The sequence below is a fragment of the Protopterus annectens genome, chromosome 7.part1, assembly GCF_019279795.1.
Source record: "Protopterus annectens isolate FY-2018-M chromosome 7.part1, PAN1.0, whole genome shotgun sequence".
In the NCBI taxonomy this organism is placed as follows: domain Eukaryota; kingdom Metazoa; phylum Chordata; order Ceratodontiformes; family Protopteridae; genus Protopterus; species Protopterus annectens.
In genome coordinates this window covers 127,817,272-127,836,831 of record NC_056740.1, presented here as the reverse complement: position 1 = coordinate 127,836,831, position 19,560 = coordinate 127,817,272, and the positions used below count along the sequence as shown (strand labels likewise).

Genomic DNA, 19,560 nt, shown 5'->3' with positions numbered 1-19,560 from the left:
AATTTTTCTTAAGAGAAATTAGTTTAAGGTCTAAAATGTTCAGACTTCTGATGGCTGGATTAGGCTTCTGTTTGACAAGTGTAACCTTGCTGTACCCAGCATCAGTACTTTTTTTTTTTTTTACTGCTGTATTAAAATCAGAGACAGTCCTGCCCTTTGAATGAAGATAGTAACCTAGCTTTGTAAAGACTGCAAGAGCAGCAATGGTCACCATCTTTTCTGCATAGCTTTCTTGTAACTAGATTACCATTATACTTTGTACCAACTGTTTCTGGTGCATTTTATTTATTTTTTTAATGTTCTGTAGTCCTATCTCACCTTCATTCTTACATATGGGATCGGTCGCTCAGACTCTGCCTATTTACAAGCTGGAAGTCTTCTAGCTGGCTCGTGGCTAGGTAGGTATCCCATGGTGCACCAGTACAATCCCCAGATCTCATTTTCCATGTCAACGAGTTCGGTTGTGTTTCTCTTTGGCTCTGGCTAAGTTTTGCATTTACTTAAACTTTTTCCAAAAATTTTGGCTCTGTTTAGTTTAAAATAGTAAAAACTGTTACTGCTTTATTGTTAATCAGTTAGCGTAGTTGATATTAGTGTAGTTAGCTTATACTTGCTCCATTTGGTGCAATCTTTGGCCTTTTTTTGGCTTAGTTTTGGTATCCTCTGTGCTGGTATTTGTATACTCATCGAATTAGTAATTGTAGGCGCCTTTTGCGCACTGTTAGACTGTGCATGTTAATAGGATAGTCAATTGTTTTGGGGCGATTTCCCGTTTGTTAATTGGTTAGCATTGTTGGATTTACCATCATTGTTAACAGAACTACTTTCTGTTAGTTCTTGGCATAAGTTTGAGTTTTTTGTAGATTCCCGCTTGTTTTGCTGATATTACTGTTAGAGTGTGTGAAATTCTATACTTTCTGTAACTTTCTAGGTCTGTTTTAGTTAGAAGACCTCATTTCTTCGTTTCCTTTCCTGCCCGGGCTAGGCCCGTTTAAGTAAGAGGACCTAGTCCTCGTGGTGTATTTCTCCTTCCTGCCGGGCTAGGCCTGTTTAAATTAGAGGACCTAGTCCTCCTCCTCCTTCTTCTCTGTCTGCATGTGTCCTTTCTGTGAGAATGTCTAAAGAGAGTAAGGATCATAAGCCATCTGGCTTTAAGAAATGTATTAAGTGCTCTCAAAAAATGTCCATAACGGATTGTCACGGTAACTGCGTTTACTGTTTGGGGGCCATCCATTTACAGGAGACCTGTTTATTTTGCCATGCTTTCAGTCCTAGGGTGTTGCAGGAGAGGGAAGAACAAGCTCATCCTAAAAGGTCTTTTTAAACCTTCATAGGTTCATAGGTAGGTACTAGGCTATCTGCCCTAAGGCATTTATAAGCCTAGCCGGAATTTTTCCTTTGAAGAAGATTTGTTTAGACGTTCTTCGTGTTTCACTGTTGCAGTCATTATATTTGGGTAATCCTGCTGGCAGGTTGCCCTCAGCCGGCCTGAATTCCAAAGTCTTGGGTCCTGCGTTGGCTGCTGTCACCCCCTCCCTGATGTCAGGTCGTCAGGGGTATAAAAGAAGCAGCCGATGCCATTTTCTTCAGTCTTTCTTGCTGCGCGGTGCCCGAAGCAGAAGCAGTTCGCAAGTGCCGGTCGGCCCACTCCAGAGATTTTCGTGTTTGAGATTCAGATCCGAAGTCTTCAGTAAAGCTAAGTACCCCATTGGGGAAACTTTTTTCTTGCTCCAGAACGATGTCAGAAAAAGTTAATAATTGTATTTCTTGTGGTAAGCAAATACCTCATAAGGATTTTCATTCTTACTGTATTCCTTGCCTAGGCCCTGATGACAACGTTACTGGTTGTCTGCTTTGTGCTAGATTTAACCAAGCACTATTAAGCGTCGGTATGATTTTGCTTTAAACTTTTTTGGACACCAGTTTAATTACCCTGAAATGTCGTCGGACAGCCATCCGACTACCGGAGTTTACAAAAAACGCAAAGAAAAGGATAGAGAAAAACAACCGAGGCCCAAAACCAACGGCGAAGCTTCTCCTAAGCCAGTCGCCAGTTCTCAGTGAGGCGCTTTCGCAGCCCCTGACGCCCGCTACTTTAGAGTCGCAGGCCGCTACCGACTCCCACGTGGAGTCGGCCATGCCGCTGGATACTCAAGGTATTGGAGCCTCGGATGCTAATCCCTCAGATGCGTCCGGAGCCGCTGAGCAGGTACCGGCTTCTGAGGGTGTATTCAGACCTAAACATCTTTACATTAAGACAACTTCAGCTTCAAAGACTAAAGCTCCTTCTAAAGCAAGGAAACAAACTCAAGAGCCACGTGGATAGGCCTCTATGCCCAAAAAACAGATGCTCAAAATGCCTGAAGACTTGATTACCTTGATCAGGGGTTCCCATCCCCCTCCGGATAAGAGGCCTAGGCAAGACACTGACTATGAATCTTCAGATCAGGTTTCTATTTCTTCTGATTCCTCTTCTGATCATGGATATTCTCTTCCCCCCTATGAGGATTCTGATGCTGAAGAATCTATACCTTCAGCATCTCCTCCTGAGGACTATTCCTTTGGGGAAACCTTGCATACCATGAGGGAGCATTTCCACTGGGAGAGACAAGATTTTTCAGAATCTAAAAAGAGGCTCAGGGATTTTCTTTTACTACCTCAGCACAGGCCTCTAGCCATTCCACCTGTGTTAGACATTGTAGATGATGTGTTTTCGGAGTCTAGTCTGACCCCTGACTCCTTACCCCCAGCCCCTGTTAAGCCTGACAGATATTACAGGGTTCCTGACTTGCACAAATGTCTTTTTAAAAACCCTGCTGCTGACCTAGAAACTATTTCACAGGGTCCAAAGGGAGTTGAGGCTTCCATGGCAAAAAACCCACCTCCCTCTGACAGAGATTCAAGGGCACTGGATAGATGGGGAAAAAAAGGTTTACACATCTGCAACTTTGGCTGTAAGGGCTTTAAACTGTCAATTTCATATGCTTAAGTATCAGCAACATGTCATGGGAATGCTTAAACAGAAAATGTTGTTAAATTATGAATGTGCAGAAAACAAGGAAATGCAGGATGTATTGTATGCAGCAGAACAAGTTGGAAAGAATACTTTGCAATGTGGTTTTGATTCTTTGGAGGCCTCCTGCAGGGCCGCAGCTGCGGGTTCTGTAATTAGGAGGCATGCTTGGTTAAAGGAACAAAATCTGCCTGATCATGTTAAAGTTAAATTACTAGATGCACATTTACAGCATGATACTTTGTTTGGTGTTAAGGCAGAAGAGGTGTTAAAGAAAATGGAGGACAAAGCTAAATCTATGCAAACTGTCAAAGATTTTTTTACAAGTACAGCCACCTAGGTGTAGTAGACACTTGCCTACAAAAAATTGGTCCTTTCCTGCGTCTGACAGACCTCAAAGGGGCAGATCCAGACGCCCAAGGGGCAGATCCCAGGCGCAGGGTTCTTACAGGCCCAAGCAATGGGGTGCTTCCACCTCCAAAGCTGGAGAAGATAGATCACAAACATACAGAAAACAGTCTCAATGACTTCCCCCTGCCTGCACCAAGCACTTATCTTTTGGCAGCACCCTTAGGGGGAAAATTAGCACTTTTTTCACAAAATGGGCATACCATAACCCAGGACAAGTCGGTTCTAAACATAGTGTCACAAGGCTACAAGTTCCATTTCCATACTCTGCCAAAGGCAAACGGCTGGCCTGATCTGCCAAGAAATCAATGGGCAGAGGCACAAAAACAAGTCTCATCCCTCACGGACATGGGGGCCTTTCAACAAGTACCAGAGCAAGAGCAGGGACAAGGTTTTTACTCGACTGTTCTTGGTACACAGAAAGGACGAGGCCTGGAGGCCGATACTGGACCTATCTATTCTGAACACTTTCCTGGATATACCAAAATTCAGGAATGTTGACTTTGCAGCAGCTTCTCCCCATGCTGGGCAATAATGCTTGGCTTGTGACTTTAGACCTAAAAGAGGCATACCTGCATGTTCCAACCAGACAACCATGCAGAAGATACCTAAGATTCAAGGCAGGTTCACTGCATTACTAATTCTCTGCACCGCCCTTTGGCTTATCTACTGCGCCCAGGGTCTTTACAAAGTGCCAGGCACCAGTAATTGCATTCTGTAGACAAAGAAGAATACAAATATATCCTTACTTGGGCGACTGTCTCATTCAAGCAGAGAACAAGGACATTCTTCTTCAACGTCTGGCATTCGTGAAAAGACTTCTAACATGCCTGGGTACACAGTCAACAAAAAGAAATCAAATCTAGTACCCTCACAAGAGATTACATTCCTGGGTGCAAGCTTGAATACAACTGCCCAGATGGCTTATCTCACGCCAGACAAACAAAGGCAACTGACTACCTATTTCAAAATGTTGGCAACAAAGACCCAGTTATCTGCAAGAAAAATTCTGCAGGCTTTGGGCTTCATGGCATCCTGCATCCTACTAATTCCATATGCAAGACTGCATATGAGGAAACTTCAATGGTACCTAAAAAGTGTTTGGACTCAACATTGCCACAGCCTGGAAACAGTCATTACTCTCATTCCCTGCCTGCAACAAGAGGTTCGATGGTGGGAAAAGGCTTGTCACCAGAACAAGGGACAGCCATTCACATTACCTCCAGCCAGGCAGACACTAACAATGGATGCATCAGACTATGCCTGGGGAGCCCACATGGCAGGAAGATGCATTCAGGGCACATGGTCCTCAAACCAAATGCATCTACATATCAATCAAAAAGAGATGTTAGCTGTTCAAAATGCCCTGACAGTTTTCAAGGACCTACTTAATCCGGGACAACTGCTGATAAAGACAGACAACACCACGGTCATATGGTATATAAGCAAGCAGGGGGGGCACAGATTCTTACTCCCTTTGCAGACTAGCCATGACCTTGTGGGACACAGCTTCGACTTACCAAGTACATCTGCAGGCACAATTCTTGCCAGGAAAGGAAAATACTCTGGCAGACTAACTAAGCAGACACTTCATGGATCCCCACGAGTGGAAACTGGATCTACAAGCCTTCAGCATGATAACAAAGAAATGGGGATGCCCGGACATAGATCTATTTGCCTCCCCTCTCAGTTACCAACTAAAAAGATTCTGCACAAGGACTTATCACAGACAAGCATGGAAAGTGGACACCCTATCTTTCAGCTGGAAAAACCTATCAGTATATGCCTTTCCTCCACTGCCTCTCCTCCCCAAGGTGCTCCTAAAGGTCAGACAGGAGAAACCAAAGATGATACTGATTGCCCCAGACTGGCCACGCCAGTACTGGTATCCAATACTAAGGAACTTATCTCTATACCCAGCTTGGCCCTTACCTCAAATACCTCAACTACTGTCCCAGCAAAACAATCAGATCATGCACAGCCAACTCAGGACATTAAAGTTGACAGCATGGCGGATAATGTAGTCATACAAAAAACACCTCTCAGTAAAGCTGTGATGGATATCATTCTGGAAGCCAGAAGGCCTAGTATTGGAAAGTCTTATGCTGGAAAATGGAAGAGATTCTGTGCCTGGAACCAGGCACAAGAAACTGATGCAGCGGATCCAAATATTCCTCAGATTTTGCAAAACTTAACTGAGATGCTGGACAAAGACCTATCTTTTTCATCAATTAAAATTCATGCCTCTGCCATTTCGGCTCACTACAATACAGAGCCACCACTTTTTTCTCATCCTTTATTAAGGCAGTACCTCAGAGGAGCCAAAAATTTAAGGCCCCCAAAGAGACTACCAATACCTGCATGGGACCTCAACTATGTCTTGGAAAAACTCACTCTACCCCCTTTTGAGCCAGCGGCTACTGCTGACATGAAGTTTTTATCTTGGAAAACAGCGCTGCTCTTAGCAATTACTTCTGCAAGACGTGTTTCAGAGCTACAGGCGCTCATGGCTGTGGAACCTTTAATCATTTTTCATCCAGACAGGGTCTACCTGAGGACAAACCCAACATTTATGCCTAACGTAGTGTTCAGTGTGGCGCTTAACCAAGCCATCCATCTGCCTACCTTTTACCCAAATCCACAGAACAAGGGGGAGAGAATTCTGCATTCTTTGGACATACACAGACAGCTTAGATTCTGCTTGGACAGAACCAAAGCTTTCAGGAAGACAGAGCAATTACTAGTGGCATATGCTGCAGGATCACAAGGAAAGCCTATCTCTAAGCAGACTATTTCTAAGTGGTTAGGACACTGCATTCGTTTCTGCTACTTACACCATGGCAAGCCAGTGCCTAAGGGAATTAGGCCTCATTCCACCAGAGCTGCAGCCACCTCAGCAGCCTTTCTCAGGGGAGTACCAACCACAGACATTTTAGAGGCAGCTACTTGGAGTTCAGTGCACACCTTTACAAATCATTATCATCTGCTACTCTATTCTAAATCCAGGGCAGGCTTTGCCACTGCAGTTCTGCAGGGCCTCAGCCGCTCCTACTGTTGTCTAGTTCCAGCCTCCCAACCATAGCTTTGGGACTCTACCCAAATGTAATGACTGCAACAGTGAAACACGAAGAACATAGTACACTTGTGTACACTTACCATAAATGCAGATGTTCGAGTGTATTCACTGTTGCAGTCCAGGTTGCCCACCCGCCTTCCCCCTTTTTTCTTTTGGCTCTTATCTTTCCTTCTCTGATTTATACTACCTATGTGGTGTATTTGCTTATAGATGAAGGTAAAATTTATATTGGTGTATTTATATACAGTTTTGCTACCCTTTTTGGGGGCACCTGACATCTGGGGCAAGAAAGTGGGCTACTTCTTTTATACCCCTGATGATCTGACGTCAGGGAGGGGGCCTCAGCAGCCGACGCAGGACCCAAGACTTTGGAATTCAGGCCGGCTGAAAGCAACCTGCCAGCAGGATTACCCAAATGTAATGACTGCAACAGTGAATACACTCGAACAGCTACGTTTATGGTACGTGTACACAACTGTACTCTCTTCCTCATCTTCAAAATCCAGTAAGAGAAAGTCTAAATCCTCTAAGAGGCCCTCCCCGGCACCGGCTGGTGTCTCGGAGCCACCTCTTAAGATCACAAAATCAGACAAATCTACTGTCTCATCAGCTCCACAGACCTCGGTGCCGACTGAGAGCAGTATTGTGATTACAGGGTTGATTCCAAGTATTTCAGAGCCGACCATTGAGACTATTTCTCGGAGCCAGTCTATGGATCCTCTACCAGCCTTCTTGATATTGAAATCTCTGATACCTCAGAGATCCCACTCTCCTACTCTGTCATCCAGGTCTTCCAGGAGTTTATCGGAAGAAGATGTGGAGAGGGTAGTGCTGAGACTGTTGAAGTCATCTGCTTTGCCTAAATTGTTGTTGGCTCCGACCCAGTCAGTTCCGGAGCCACTCAAGTCCGTTCAACCCTCTGCAGTCATTCCTTCTTCGAGCCATGCTGGTCTTTTGAAGCCAGAGTGTTTGGTACCACTGGTGGAACCTTTGGCTCTAGCTCCCCCTGTGGCTGTTTCGGAGCCAAGTTCTGCTCCAACACTTTTGGCGCCGTCTGTAGTGTCTAGGGGCCGAAGCTCCCCGGTTGTCCCTGACAGGGATGTTTGGAACCAAACTTCTTCTGTTCCGAGTCTTCCTCTCGAAGCGTCTGCTAGGGTGAGTTTGGACCCTATGTCTATTTCTGACCTGATGGCTCTGGAGCCGATGGCATCCTCTGTCTCCTCGGAGCTGGAGAGGTTATCAGTCGAGATGAGGAGTGTGCTGTCCTGATCGTCGGCTCCTACCAGAGGTACTGACACTCTTCCCCCTAAAGCACCTAGTTCTGTCTCAGCTCCTACTCCCTCCGTGGACAGCAGAGACCCTCAGCCTCAGGAGCCACCGGCTGGTGGCCTCCACTCTTCCAAGACCTCCCAGGAATGTTCTTCTGTGGAGCCCCCGTGGAAGAGAACATGTAAAAGGAAGCATGTAGACTCCCAGGCTGAGTCTCTGACCTCTGACACTGACCTCGAGGAGTCAGAAGGGTCCCCCAAGTTGTCCTCTGATGATGTCTCCTTTGTAGACATTCTGGAAATCCTTAAGCAGAGGTGCGGCTGGCCCACTGTCACCCCTTCTGATGAGGAGTCAGTGTACCTGAAGGCTTTCTGGTCTCAACCTTCAGCCTCTTGGGTGTCGCCACCTTTCGACAAACTGATAAAGCTAGTTAGTCGAAAGATGTGGGATACTCCTGATGCCATGGAGCCAGTCCCCAGGAGACCGAATAAGTTTCTTTCTGCCCCTCCTGTGAAAGATTTTTTTGTCTAAAGGTGTTCCCATAGATTACATGGTGGTGGCAGCAACCACTAAGAAGGAGCTAGCTGAGACCACTTCTGTTCATCCGCCGAATAAGGAGTCTCAAACGATGGACAGATACGGGAAGCGTATCTTTAGTTCAGCGACATTTACCCTTAGATCTCTGAACTAACTTACTTCACGAGACTTCAGAGAGATCTCCTTAAAAAGTTAGGAGATTCTCTACAAGGTACATGTACTGAGGGAGTCCCTGACAAGGTTTCTGCCCAGTTGTCCACCTTGAACTCTGTCGTCAACTCTTCCATGTGGCTTATTTCGGATGCAGCCGATAGAGTGAGTAGAGCAGCGGTTCAGGAATTTCCCTGAGGCGTCATTCTTGGATGTGTTTGTGTAACTTTGCGGAACCGTTCAAGTCTACCTTTACCAACGCCCCCTTCAACGGTTCCTCCTTGTTTGGATCCAAGGTAAAGGACACTCACCTGGTGCGAAGGAAAAATGCACTCTACCGTGGGAGTGTGTTTTACTGTTCCCTGTAGACCATACCTTAAGGGTCAGAGGGGCGGTAAAATGTGGTTCAAGAAGTCACAGAACTTTTTCCAGGATGCACAGGGTGACTGTTCCTTCAGAGGCAGAGGAGGAGGAAGAAATGGTAGACATCGCCCTAGAGGCAGGAGCGGTCCGCAAAACCAGAGAGGTCGCGATTCCTTTCGAGGCTGGCTTTACCAATGCTCCTGATGTGGGGCCTGACTGTGCTTCTCTGGGGCCGGTTGGGGGTCGCATTACTTTGTATCCAGAAGCCTGGCTAGGTATCACTCAAGACAAGTGGTTACAAAGAATTATTACCAGAGGTTATGTCATACCCTTTTGTCTTCCACCTGTTGTTCCCAAGAAGATCCCAGATGTTCCACCCAGTCACAGGGATCAGGCAACTGTGGAGGTCAACAAGTAGCTGTCAAAAAGTCATCCAAACCGCCCCAGCAGAACCAATAGGATCCAGATCTTACTCCAGATTCTTTTTAGTGCCAAAACGTACAGGTGACTGGAGGCCTATTCTGGACCTCAGCAGATTGAACGAATCAGTAAAGAAGGACAAGTTCCGGATGGTGACACTGCAGTCTGTACTCCCCTTATTAGGGAAAGACAGTTGGATGTGCTCAGTAGATCTCCAAGACGCCTACTATCACATTAAAATGGACAGGGCATCGAGGAGTCATCTACTGTTCCGGCTGGGAGCCAGTCATTATCAGTTTCGTGCTCTGCCCTTTAGTCTCACCACAGCCCCCAGGGTGTTCACCAAATGTATGGCAGTAGTGACAGCTCACCTGAGATGTCGAGGATTCCAGGTGTTTCCATATCTGGACAACTGGCTCTTGACCCGCCCCCACCAGGCATCTACCTCTTCAGACCAGGGACGTTACTGTTCAGCTTTGTGCCCACCTGGGAATTTCTTTAAATTGGGAAAAATCTGCCTTATTGCCCTCTCGGTCTGTGATTTTTATAGGCGCAGAGATATACACAGTAGACATATTGGCTCGTCTTCCTGCCGAAAAGGCACAGAATCTGGTTCTTCAAATTCGGCGGCGTCTTCCCTTACGAAAGGTCAAAGCCAAGATTATTCTGCAACTTCTAGGGACCATGGCTTCCACCATATTACTAGTGCCACTAGCCAGGTTACACATGAGAATTCTTCAGTGACTCCTGTCACCCCCAATGGTCTTTTCAGCACCTCCCATTATCTCATCACATTCTGCTGACAGAATCTTGCAAGAAGGACCTCCTTTGATGGACACTACCCAATCAGTTAACCATGGGCACCTCATTTGTTCCTGACCAACCTGCTGCTACTGTGACCACGGATGCCTCACAGATAGGGTGGAGGGGCATTATCTTGGCAGGACTGTCCAAGGCACATGGCAAGATCATGAGGCTCACCTGCATATCAACGTTCTAGAGATGAGGGCAGTGCTCCTGGCGTTGCAAGCACTCCACGACCTTCTGCCTCTGGGGACTATTGCAATACAATCGGACAACATGTCGGTAGTATGGTATATCAACAAACAGGGCGGAACCAGATCTTACCCACTCTGTCGAGAGGCCATGCGAGTTTTGAAATGGGCGATAGCTTCCCAGCGTTTTCTGGTGGCAACGCACATTCCAGGAACAACCAACATGATAGCCAACAAGCTCAGCAGGGCAATCTTATGCCTCACGAGTGGTCTCTGAAACAGGAAACAGCGGAACAGATTTTCCACAGATTGGGACAGCCTTGCTGCGACCTGTTTGCCAGTCCAATCAATGCCAAGTACAGCAGCTACTTCTCCCTCATCCCCCCTCCGGGGGAGTCACCGAGAGACGCACTTGTTCACGATTGGCCCCTGGGTCTCCTGTATGCCTTTCCTCCCTTTCCTCTCATTCCCAAGGTTATTCAAAAAGCGAACCAGCTGGGAAGCAAACTTATCCTCATTGCTCCTTACTGGCCTCGTCAGGTTTGGTTCCCCTTCCTTGGGCCTCTTCTCTTGGATGATCCTTGGATCCTGGACCCAGCTCCAGACCTGTTAACTCGCATATCAGGTTTGCTCCATCCCTCCTTACACACCCTCAATTTGACAGCGTGGCTGCTCCAGTTCCATCCCTAGTCAGCCTTCACAACATCATGCCCTCCATGACTCATATCCTTACGTCTTCTCATAAACCTACTAGGAGACTATATTCCAGTAAATGGAGAAGATTCTCTATCTGGGCAGAGAAACTGAATGTTGACCCTTACACTGCCTCCATTCCAGTGGTTTTGGAATTCCTGTCTGAGCTTTTTCACCAGGGATCTGCGGCTGCCACTATCAGAGTCCATTTGGCAGCAATTTCAAACTTTCATCTAGGTTTTCAAGATTCAGATCTGATGTCACATAAGCTGTGCAAAACCTTCCTTAAAGGTGCCACTTTGTTAAGACCCCCCCCCCCCCATCAAGAACCTGTTGCCTCATGGGATTTAAATTGTGTGTTATCCAAATTGACTTCTCCACCCTTTGAACCTTCCCATCCATCTTCTTTGAAATTCCTGTCCTGGAAGACTTTGTTTCTGGTGGCTGCCACATCGGCCAGACGGGTGTCAAAGTTGCAAGCATTGTCTGTTAAACCCCCTTATCTGATTTTTCACAAGGACAGGGTGTCCCTTCTTACTAATCCCTCCTTTGTCCCCAAGGTCTGTTCCCATGCCACTTTGAATCAAGCCATAGAGCTTCCGGTGTTCTTTCCAAATCATTCCAATGCAGCTGAATACAGGTTTCATCAGCTGGATGTCCACAGACATTTACGTTTTTATTTGCACCGGACTAAGGAAATCAGGAAATCAGATCAATTATTCATTTCCTTCTCAGAATCCAGGTCAGGTTTACCAGTTTCCAAAGTGACACACTCTAATTGGATTTCTAGCTGTATAGCTTATGTTTACAATGCTGAGGGTAGACTTTACCTTTTAAAATCAAGGCTCATTCTACCAGATCTCAGTCTACCTATGCAGCCTTTCAAGCCAGTGTCCCACTTGGTAATATTTGTGCAGCAGCTACGTGGGCTACCCCTCACACTTTTATTACTCATTGCAAATTGAATTTAACCTCCAGGGGTAGAGCTTCATTTGGTTCCACGGTACTCAGGAGTATTTTTCCTTGAGTCACCCAAGAATAAGGCGCTAGGGACGCTGTCCCATATGTAAGAATGAAGGTGAGATAGGACTACAGAACATAAAGAAGTTATGTACTCACCACAACATTCCATGATTGTAGTCCATCTCACCCTTCATTCTTACAAACCTACCCCCAGCCTGGAAGTACATGTTGACAGAAAAATATTATTATCCTTTTTATGGAGACCTTTTAGTATTGGCTTCTTTAGTATAGTTATTATCTCTCCTAGTTAGCAGCAAACAAGATCTGGGGATTGTACTGGTGCACCATGAGATACTTACCTAGCCACAAGCCAACTAGAAGACTTCCAGCTTGTAAATAGGCTGAGTCTGAGCCAAGGATCAGCTCCGATCCCATATGTAAGAATGAAGGGTGAGATGGACTACAAACATGGAACGTTATAGTGAATACACAACTTCTTTTTTGTTGCAATCGTAGCATTAATTGTTTAATTTGTGACGTGTTCCATTTATGTTACAGTTTAGGACGACTAGTTTTATTTAAGTCCAGTCTGGTTTTTAATTATTTTGAGTAGAAAATTGGACTATTTTAATAATTTTAACCAAAACTTTATGGGAAATAAACATTTGCCGGTGTCTTAAGCAGAAACTTTTAACAAAGCTGCAGGTCCATCAGAGGATGGAAACCTCTATCCAAAAGTGTTAGCTAGAAATGTTTTAGTGTTTGACATTACTTAAGGATAGCTGTAACATATTGAACAAAACCATTTTTTCCTTTTTGTTTTGTGCTTTGGGATATGTATAGTGGTTTGTAAATCCTTGAAATGAACACCTGAGCTCAGGTCACCATTGCTTGAACCTTGTAGTTTGAGTTGTCCTATACCAGTGTTTTCTTGCCCACTCCTCTCTAGGGCAAGCATCTGTATGCTTGCATATTGGTGATTTTTGTGTAGCCACAGGAGGACAAATCTTTGTGAAAGAGCAAGATAGCATTACATTACTGGTCAGTGACTTTGCTATTTCTCTGATGTGTAGTGACATTGGAGTGAAAATGAAGATGGAGAGTGGGGTGGAGTGCACCCCTCAACTTCTTGGGTGGCGCTGGAATTTTGCCCCACACAGACACAATTTTTTATTGCTGCATGTCTTTGTAAATCGAACAGCTTGTAGATGTTCTTGAGTTATTTACTAGGTATTGTGAACAGGCAAAGTGAAATGTAATGTTCTCTGAAGAAAGTATACTTAGTAGATCTGTGCAGCGTATGTCCTTTTCCATGTAGTGCTTAAGACTGTCTTTTTTTTTTTTTTTTTTTGTCTTCGGGTGTTGCAGTCTGGAGTAAATCTTTGGTTTCATACAGAGTTTTCAGATGGTGAGGCTCTAAATGAATTTTTTTTGTTTCTAAAAGTAAGTGAACTTGGACTTTTTTGTCTCTTATTCAAACGCAGCCTAGTTATTTGTCAGTGGTACAACAGGTACCGTACTAGCTTTTGGTGCAGAAAGCTGTGGGTTCTAATGCCACACCAGGTAGATTGATTACTGACGCTGCAGTGCAGCATAAAGGGGAGTGCTGCACTACTGAGTGCGCCATCTTTTGGATGAGATATTAAATTGAGGCCCCATCTGTTTGAGTTGGTAGCAGCTCAGGTGGATGTAAATGGTCCCACAGTACCCATCAAAAAAGTAGGGGTCCTTTATTTTAAATACAGAAACTCTTATTTACAAAATATTTACAAATATTTACATATGTACAAACACGCATTCATAATTTCTTATACAGTCATGTTAAATTTTCATCCTTATTAGACCCCCACTCCTTTTTTCATAACCATTTGATTTTACTTAATATTGTGATTAAAATCCATTTACCATTAAACATAATTTAATTTATTTTTTCATTCCATATAACCCATATAACACAACTTAAAAATTCTTTAAACATATTCTTTACTTCTATTCTTATGTTGTTGTCTTTTCCCGGTTAGGGGTCGCCACAGCGGAACTCCGGTCCGCTAATGATTGGCAGTAGATTTTCACGAACGCCGAGGTGCCAGCTCGACATTCAACCTTCAGCGAAGGCACGCCCATTTATGCATGTAATATCTACATTTAATCATATCCATTTTTATCTGCTTCTTTTATATCTTCAAATAAATCTTCTTTATATAGTTTTCCCTATACATTTTTACACATGTTCTGTAATTTCTTCTTGACAGTGTTCTATCACTTTTCTTTTTATAGGGAATATTTCCTTTTACTGGCAATTTATCTAAAACCAGTCTCCACAAAAAATCTTGACATTCCACTTTATGATTACACAGTTTACAAATGCTTTATTTTTTCATCTGTTGGATTTTGCCCTGGCTTTACATAGTAATGTTTTATCATTATTTTGTTGTACCATACTTTTCTATCTTTTTCTATATCAGCAATTTTTATTTTACACACACACATTTTTTCTTGGTAATATTTTATTGCTTCATTTATGTACTCTTTCTCTTTTTTACCATACCCCAAAATTGATCATACTTACATTTATACAGTTTTACCACTTATCTCATTTTTTTTTCATTTATCCACTTTAACCCTTTGTGCAAATTTATTGAAGCAGAGCATGCAGTGTTAATTAACCATAAACCTCCTTTTTATTTGCATACAAAACTACTTTTTACTGGGGTTAATCTAGAATGCAATATAAATATAAAAAAATTGTCTGCAGTAATTAATTTTCAAATACTGTTGGCAACATAAATGCACTTGCCAAGTGTGATATTTTTCCCATGAGTACTGAATTTATCAAGTAAGCCTTTTTTCAGAATGATTTATATATTCTCCAGAAAAGACATGTTTGCTTTATTTCTTCTGTTTTCCTTTTGAATTTTACTTGGATCTTAATTCCAAAATGTTATACCTAACACAAAAATTTCATTTATTGTAAAATATATACCCTGATCTTTACCATATAATCTAAAAACATTTACTTTTCTCTTTATTTAAAGCCATCCCTATCATCTCTAAACATTTGTTTGTACAAATTATTGCTTCTTTTACCCAAATTTTATTTTTTGTAATTGTAATGTCATCTGGATATGTTAACATAACTGGAATTCTTAACCTTTCAGATTAATGCTAATGCAAAGAATATACAACTCATTGGACATCCCTGCTTACACCACTCTTCATATGTACCTCTTGGCTTAACCAGCCATTTACAAGCATTTCTACTGTGTTATTACTATATGCTGACATGCATAATTTCCTAACTTTCTCACTTATATTCTTTCATTATTACCTGTAAGATTTCATATCCAGTTGTGTCAAATGCCTTAAGGTCTCTTATGATTTTTGCTGCTTCTTGTCTGTTCATAATATCACCCACAGTTTCTCTATCATTAATTATTGACAAACCCTACCCCTTATACTGTATATACTATCTTCCATAATATTTCCCAATTTAGTTTCAAATCTCTCTTGTATTATTTTCACAAAGATCTTGTAATCATCATTATTCAGTACTGTTGTTCTCCATTTTTTTAATTTTCTTCTGTTTTCCTCATTCCATATGAATTTAAGTATTCCACTACATTACATAAAACCTTCATTTAATCATTCATTCAAAATTTTTTAAAAGTATTTTTTTGCCAGTCCCTTTAATTTGTATATATTTCATACCCTAGTCAATCTGGGCCTGCAGCTGAATCTATATTTACTTGTCCTAATATTTTATCTGGCTCATCTGAAGAAATCTCGTTTTCCAACTCTTTAGCCTCTTTTCCTAACTTTTTTACTTTCCACATTTCTTTTCACTTTCTTCTTTTTTTTTTCTTTAATCCTTTCTGGTATGTGTTGTACTACACTATTTATAATATTTTCTTGAGTTTTCTATTTCTCCTTTTGCAATCATTTTTTACATTACACTTACCATCTTCCTTTACTAATCTGCTAAAGTAACTCAGTACTTCTTTTTCCTTGTAAAAATATATATTTGTTTATATAACAATTCTTGTGCTTTTTCTTGATTTATTTCATATAATTCTTTTTCTTTGTCAAAGTACTTTCCATCATTATGTTCTAAATCTTCCAATACATCATTATACGTTCTTTTATATTTTTCTTTCTCTACTTTTCTCACATCATATTGCTTCTGTAAAAAACATTGTTTATATTTTTCCTTAAACATCACCCACCATTCAGACCAGTTTTTATAAAATGTTCTCTCAGTAATATGCTCTTTCCATAATTGTATTACTAATGTTTCCTTCTTCATTCCATGCTTCTTTATCTTTTGTATTCCCTTGCCTTTTATCTCTAGTCATATTGCAAGATCAGAAAGTCCTGTTTCAGCTAACTCCCCTTCTCCTATAATGAAAAATGTTGAACTATTTCAATTCTGTAAATACCTCTTTTGTAAATCCATGAATTTTTGTCCCAATGTTTTAACTTACCACATCGTATAATTTCCAACATTTTTCTTATTTTGTTTCTTTTTACGCTTGCCTTTTTAATCGCAATAAAGACTCCTGTTAAAATATTCATATTTATCACTACATAGTCTAAAATCTGATGAAATAAACATATCCATTTATTTACAGTTAGTACAAGCATAGAATGTTATAATTATGTACACTTGTTTTTTCTATTTTAAATTTACATTGGTTAATCTTCCCATTATTGCTACAGTTGCATCTGTTACCGTTACTGTATTTCTGCAGAATATGGCTATTCCAGAACATCTCTCATTTCCCAAATTCCAGATTATCTTTCCTCTCCATAGTTTGTAAGCTTTCATTTGTTAAAAATCTTCTGTCTTCTAATATAATTGCATTTACGTCACATGTATGACACCACTCCAGAATTCCTGTTTGTCTTACTAGATTCCTAATACCATTCACATTTACAGAAAGCACCCTAAAATTTTCATGGTCTCTTTTCAATAGATTCATGGTTTCGTAAATTCATAGCTAATTATAGGGCTAGCTTTCTAAAAAGGCCATTCTAAGCCTAACCAATTTCCTTCCCAAAGGTGAGAATCAAACACTGTACCTTGTGTCTGTGAGCCAAACAAGCTTAATCATTACAGCAAACCCCAGTCTTAAGCTGTAATTTTTCATCCATTTTGTTTCTTTTTTTCTTTTATCCCTTTAAATTTTCTTTTTCTGTCTTTTACCAGTAGTTTTTCCCCCTTTTACTACTTCTCGTTTTGTCTTCATCACTTATTTCAGAACTTTCTTCTCTGCCCTCTTTTTTCCTCATCCAATTTTTCTTCTATTTCTACTACTACTAAAACTTAATTTCTTAATTTTTTTTCCTTACTGTTTTCATTTTCGCAATTCAGCCGTAAATGTTGAATTTTATTACATTTATAACATTTCTATTAACATTTTTTGCATCATGTCCTATTGCCCTACAAATATAAAATTTTCTTGTATCACAGTCACTTGTCAAATGCCCCCCAAAATGTTTTGGGTTGTCCCCACTATTTTATAGCACCCCTGTTCCCCTCCCCATTAATCATGCTTGGTATATGTATATTTTTCTCTTTCTTTTTTTAATGCAATATTACAGTCCCAGGTACTGTTGTAAACTTTGCAATGCCCAGTACTTTACTTAAAGTTTTCAAATGTCCTTTCAAAGTCTCTTTCTACCTGCTTTTGAAATTTACATGACTCTTCTTTTTTGTTTCTCTGTTAAATGTTTTTAGCACATAAAGATTCCATGGGTATTTTTTTTTCATATTCTCCAAGAAAATTTTCCATTGAAAAAAAAAAGTCTGAGATGTAATGTCACAAAATGTCTCTTTGTTGATAAGAATAAATGTTCTTACTTCATGTGATTTTTACCTCCAAAGGGGCTAGTAAATTGTCTCATTCATATCTGTCCATTTCTTTGTCGTCTTTACTTTAAATCCTTAGCATGTACTTCCATTTTCATTTTCTTCTGCCTTCTTTTCTGCTACTGGACTTTTTCCTTCTTTTACTTTCTTTGCATGTTTTATTTTCCACCTCACCACTATTCTTCAGGATTGTCTCTAAATCCTTCTTTTATATTTTCTCCATAATGTCCCCCCAAAAAACATCTCCTTCGTTTTCTGGCTTACTCTGCACCACCATTTCTTTAGGTAAATCATCTTGCAAGCCTCCTGACTGGAGGGTTGTAGTTATACATCCACCATTTGCTGAGTTGTCTCTGTCAAACAGGTTTCTTTTAAACATTTCCTCAGAATCCTGCACATATTCATCTGTCTCAGTATTTGCTTGCCCCTTCATTTCTTTCACCACTGCGTTATATCCTCCTCTCTCCATCTTCCTTCCTGTTTCTCTAGGCTGCTTCTGCGCCTGGAATGGAAACGGGAAGTGCTCCTCCAAAGTGGGTCCTGCTCATAACAACGATGAGTAGGGAAAGTTCCCCAATGCCCTGATAGTTTCCTCTAGTAGTATAAATACCACCACAGGTATCTCCTGAAATGAGGCTATTAGCTTAATATGACTGATCCACTCAACAAAGGATAAATAAAATAAAAAAATGTAGCTAGAAGCCATATTTACTAGAAAATACAAGACAAAACATTATTGTTAGTATTTACTATGCTTGCATATTGCCAAATGGTTAACAGCATGCACATACATGATGCAAAACAACATCCAGTTCTATCATTTTTGTTGATGCAGCTTTCTGAAAGAATGAAGATTGTTGATGTAATAGGTGAAAAGATATATCAGGATGGTGAACGCATCATTGCTCAGGTGAGAATGCACTCCTTTTATTTTTCTAACTTTGTGTGTTGTTTAGGTGCAGTATGCTAACTCTTGTATGTAAGTTGATGTCTATTTGTAATTAATTTTGAAGATGCATTGCTGCATTACTGCACAAACATACTTATATAATTAAGCATTCATAAAAAAGACCAAGAGGAGCTTATGTAATCAGTGCTGTGATAACTGACACTTCTTTGATCAAACTGCATGGAGAAACACGCACCATGTTGTCTATTTAAACTTGATTTACAACAGTATTTGTCTGCCTGCATGTGGGGGGGGGGGGGTGAAGTGCCACCATTTTGTAAAAATTACTCTGCCAACAGAATATATTATGCAGAGATTGAACAAAGCACATTTTGAAGTTGAAGTTGGTGCAGACTTGAGTATTACATGTGTTCTGTATGTTTACATACAGATCTTGTTTGTCAGAACAATGCACTTGTAGCCATTGTCAGTGAAGTTTGCTATCCATCACCCCAGAAGTAATTGTTAGCTTAGATGTTGTATACATTGCAGTAACTGTACAGTGTTATTTAACATTGACATGTTTAAGTCAATTTCTTCCTGTGGATTGAGGGGTCAGGCATTAAATTTCTTCCTGTAGATTGAGGTGTCAGGCATTAAAATTCTTCTTGTAGATTGAGGAGTCAGGCATTTCAGCGTTTTCTTCTCAAAAAAATCTTTCTTGTGTTTTGTTAGTATTTTAAATCGGACTTCAGCTTCATTTTAAAGTACTGTTGCCAGCTGTTTATTTCTGCTTTCATCATTAGCCATCTCTAAACTTCACTTCCACCATGCATTTGGCTGCTTGGCAAGTTTAATATGTGATGGAAATTAGAGAGGTGGTTGGTGGGAATGCACAAGGAGTTGGTCCAAGAG

General features: G+C 41.3%; 1 protein-coding gene across 1 annotated transcript in view; it reads left to right on the top strand.

The window, feature by feature from the left end:
* The window catches only part of PRKAR2A (protein kinase cAMP-dependent type II regulatory subunit alpha), a 1,557,926-nt gene that overhangs the window by 920,343 nt on the left and 618,023 nt on the right, over positions 1-19,560 (top strand). Inside the window, exon 8 of the mRNA XM_044078589.1 lies at positions 18,592-18,666. Coding sequence (XP_043934524.1) covers positions 18,592-18,666 — 75 coding nt within the window. The remainder of the gene's footprint in view (positions 1-18,591; positions 18,667-19,560) is intronic.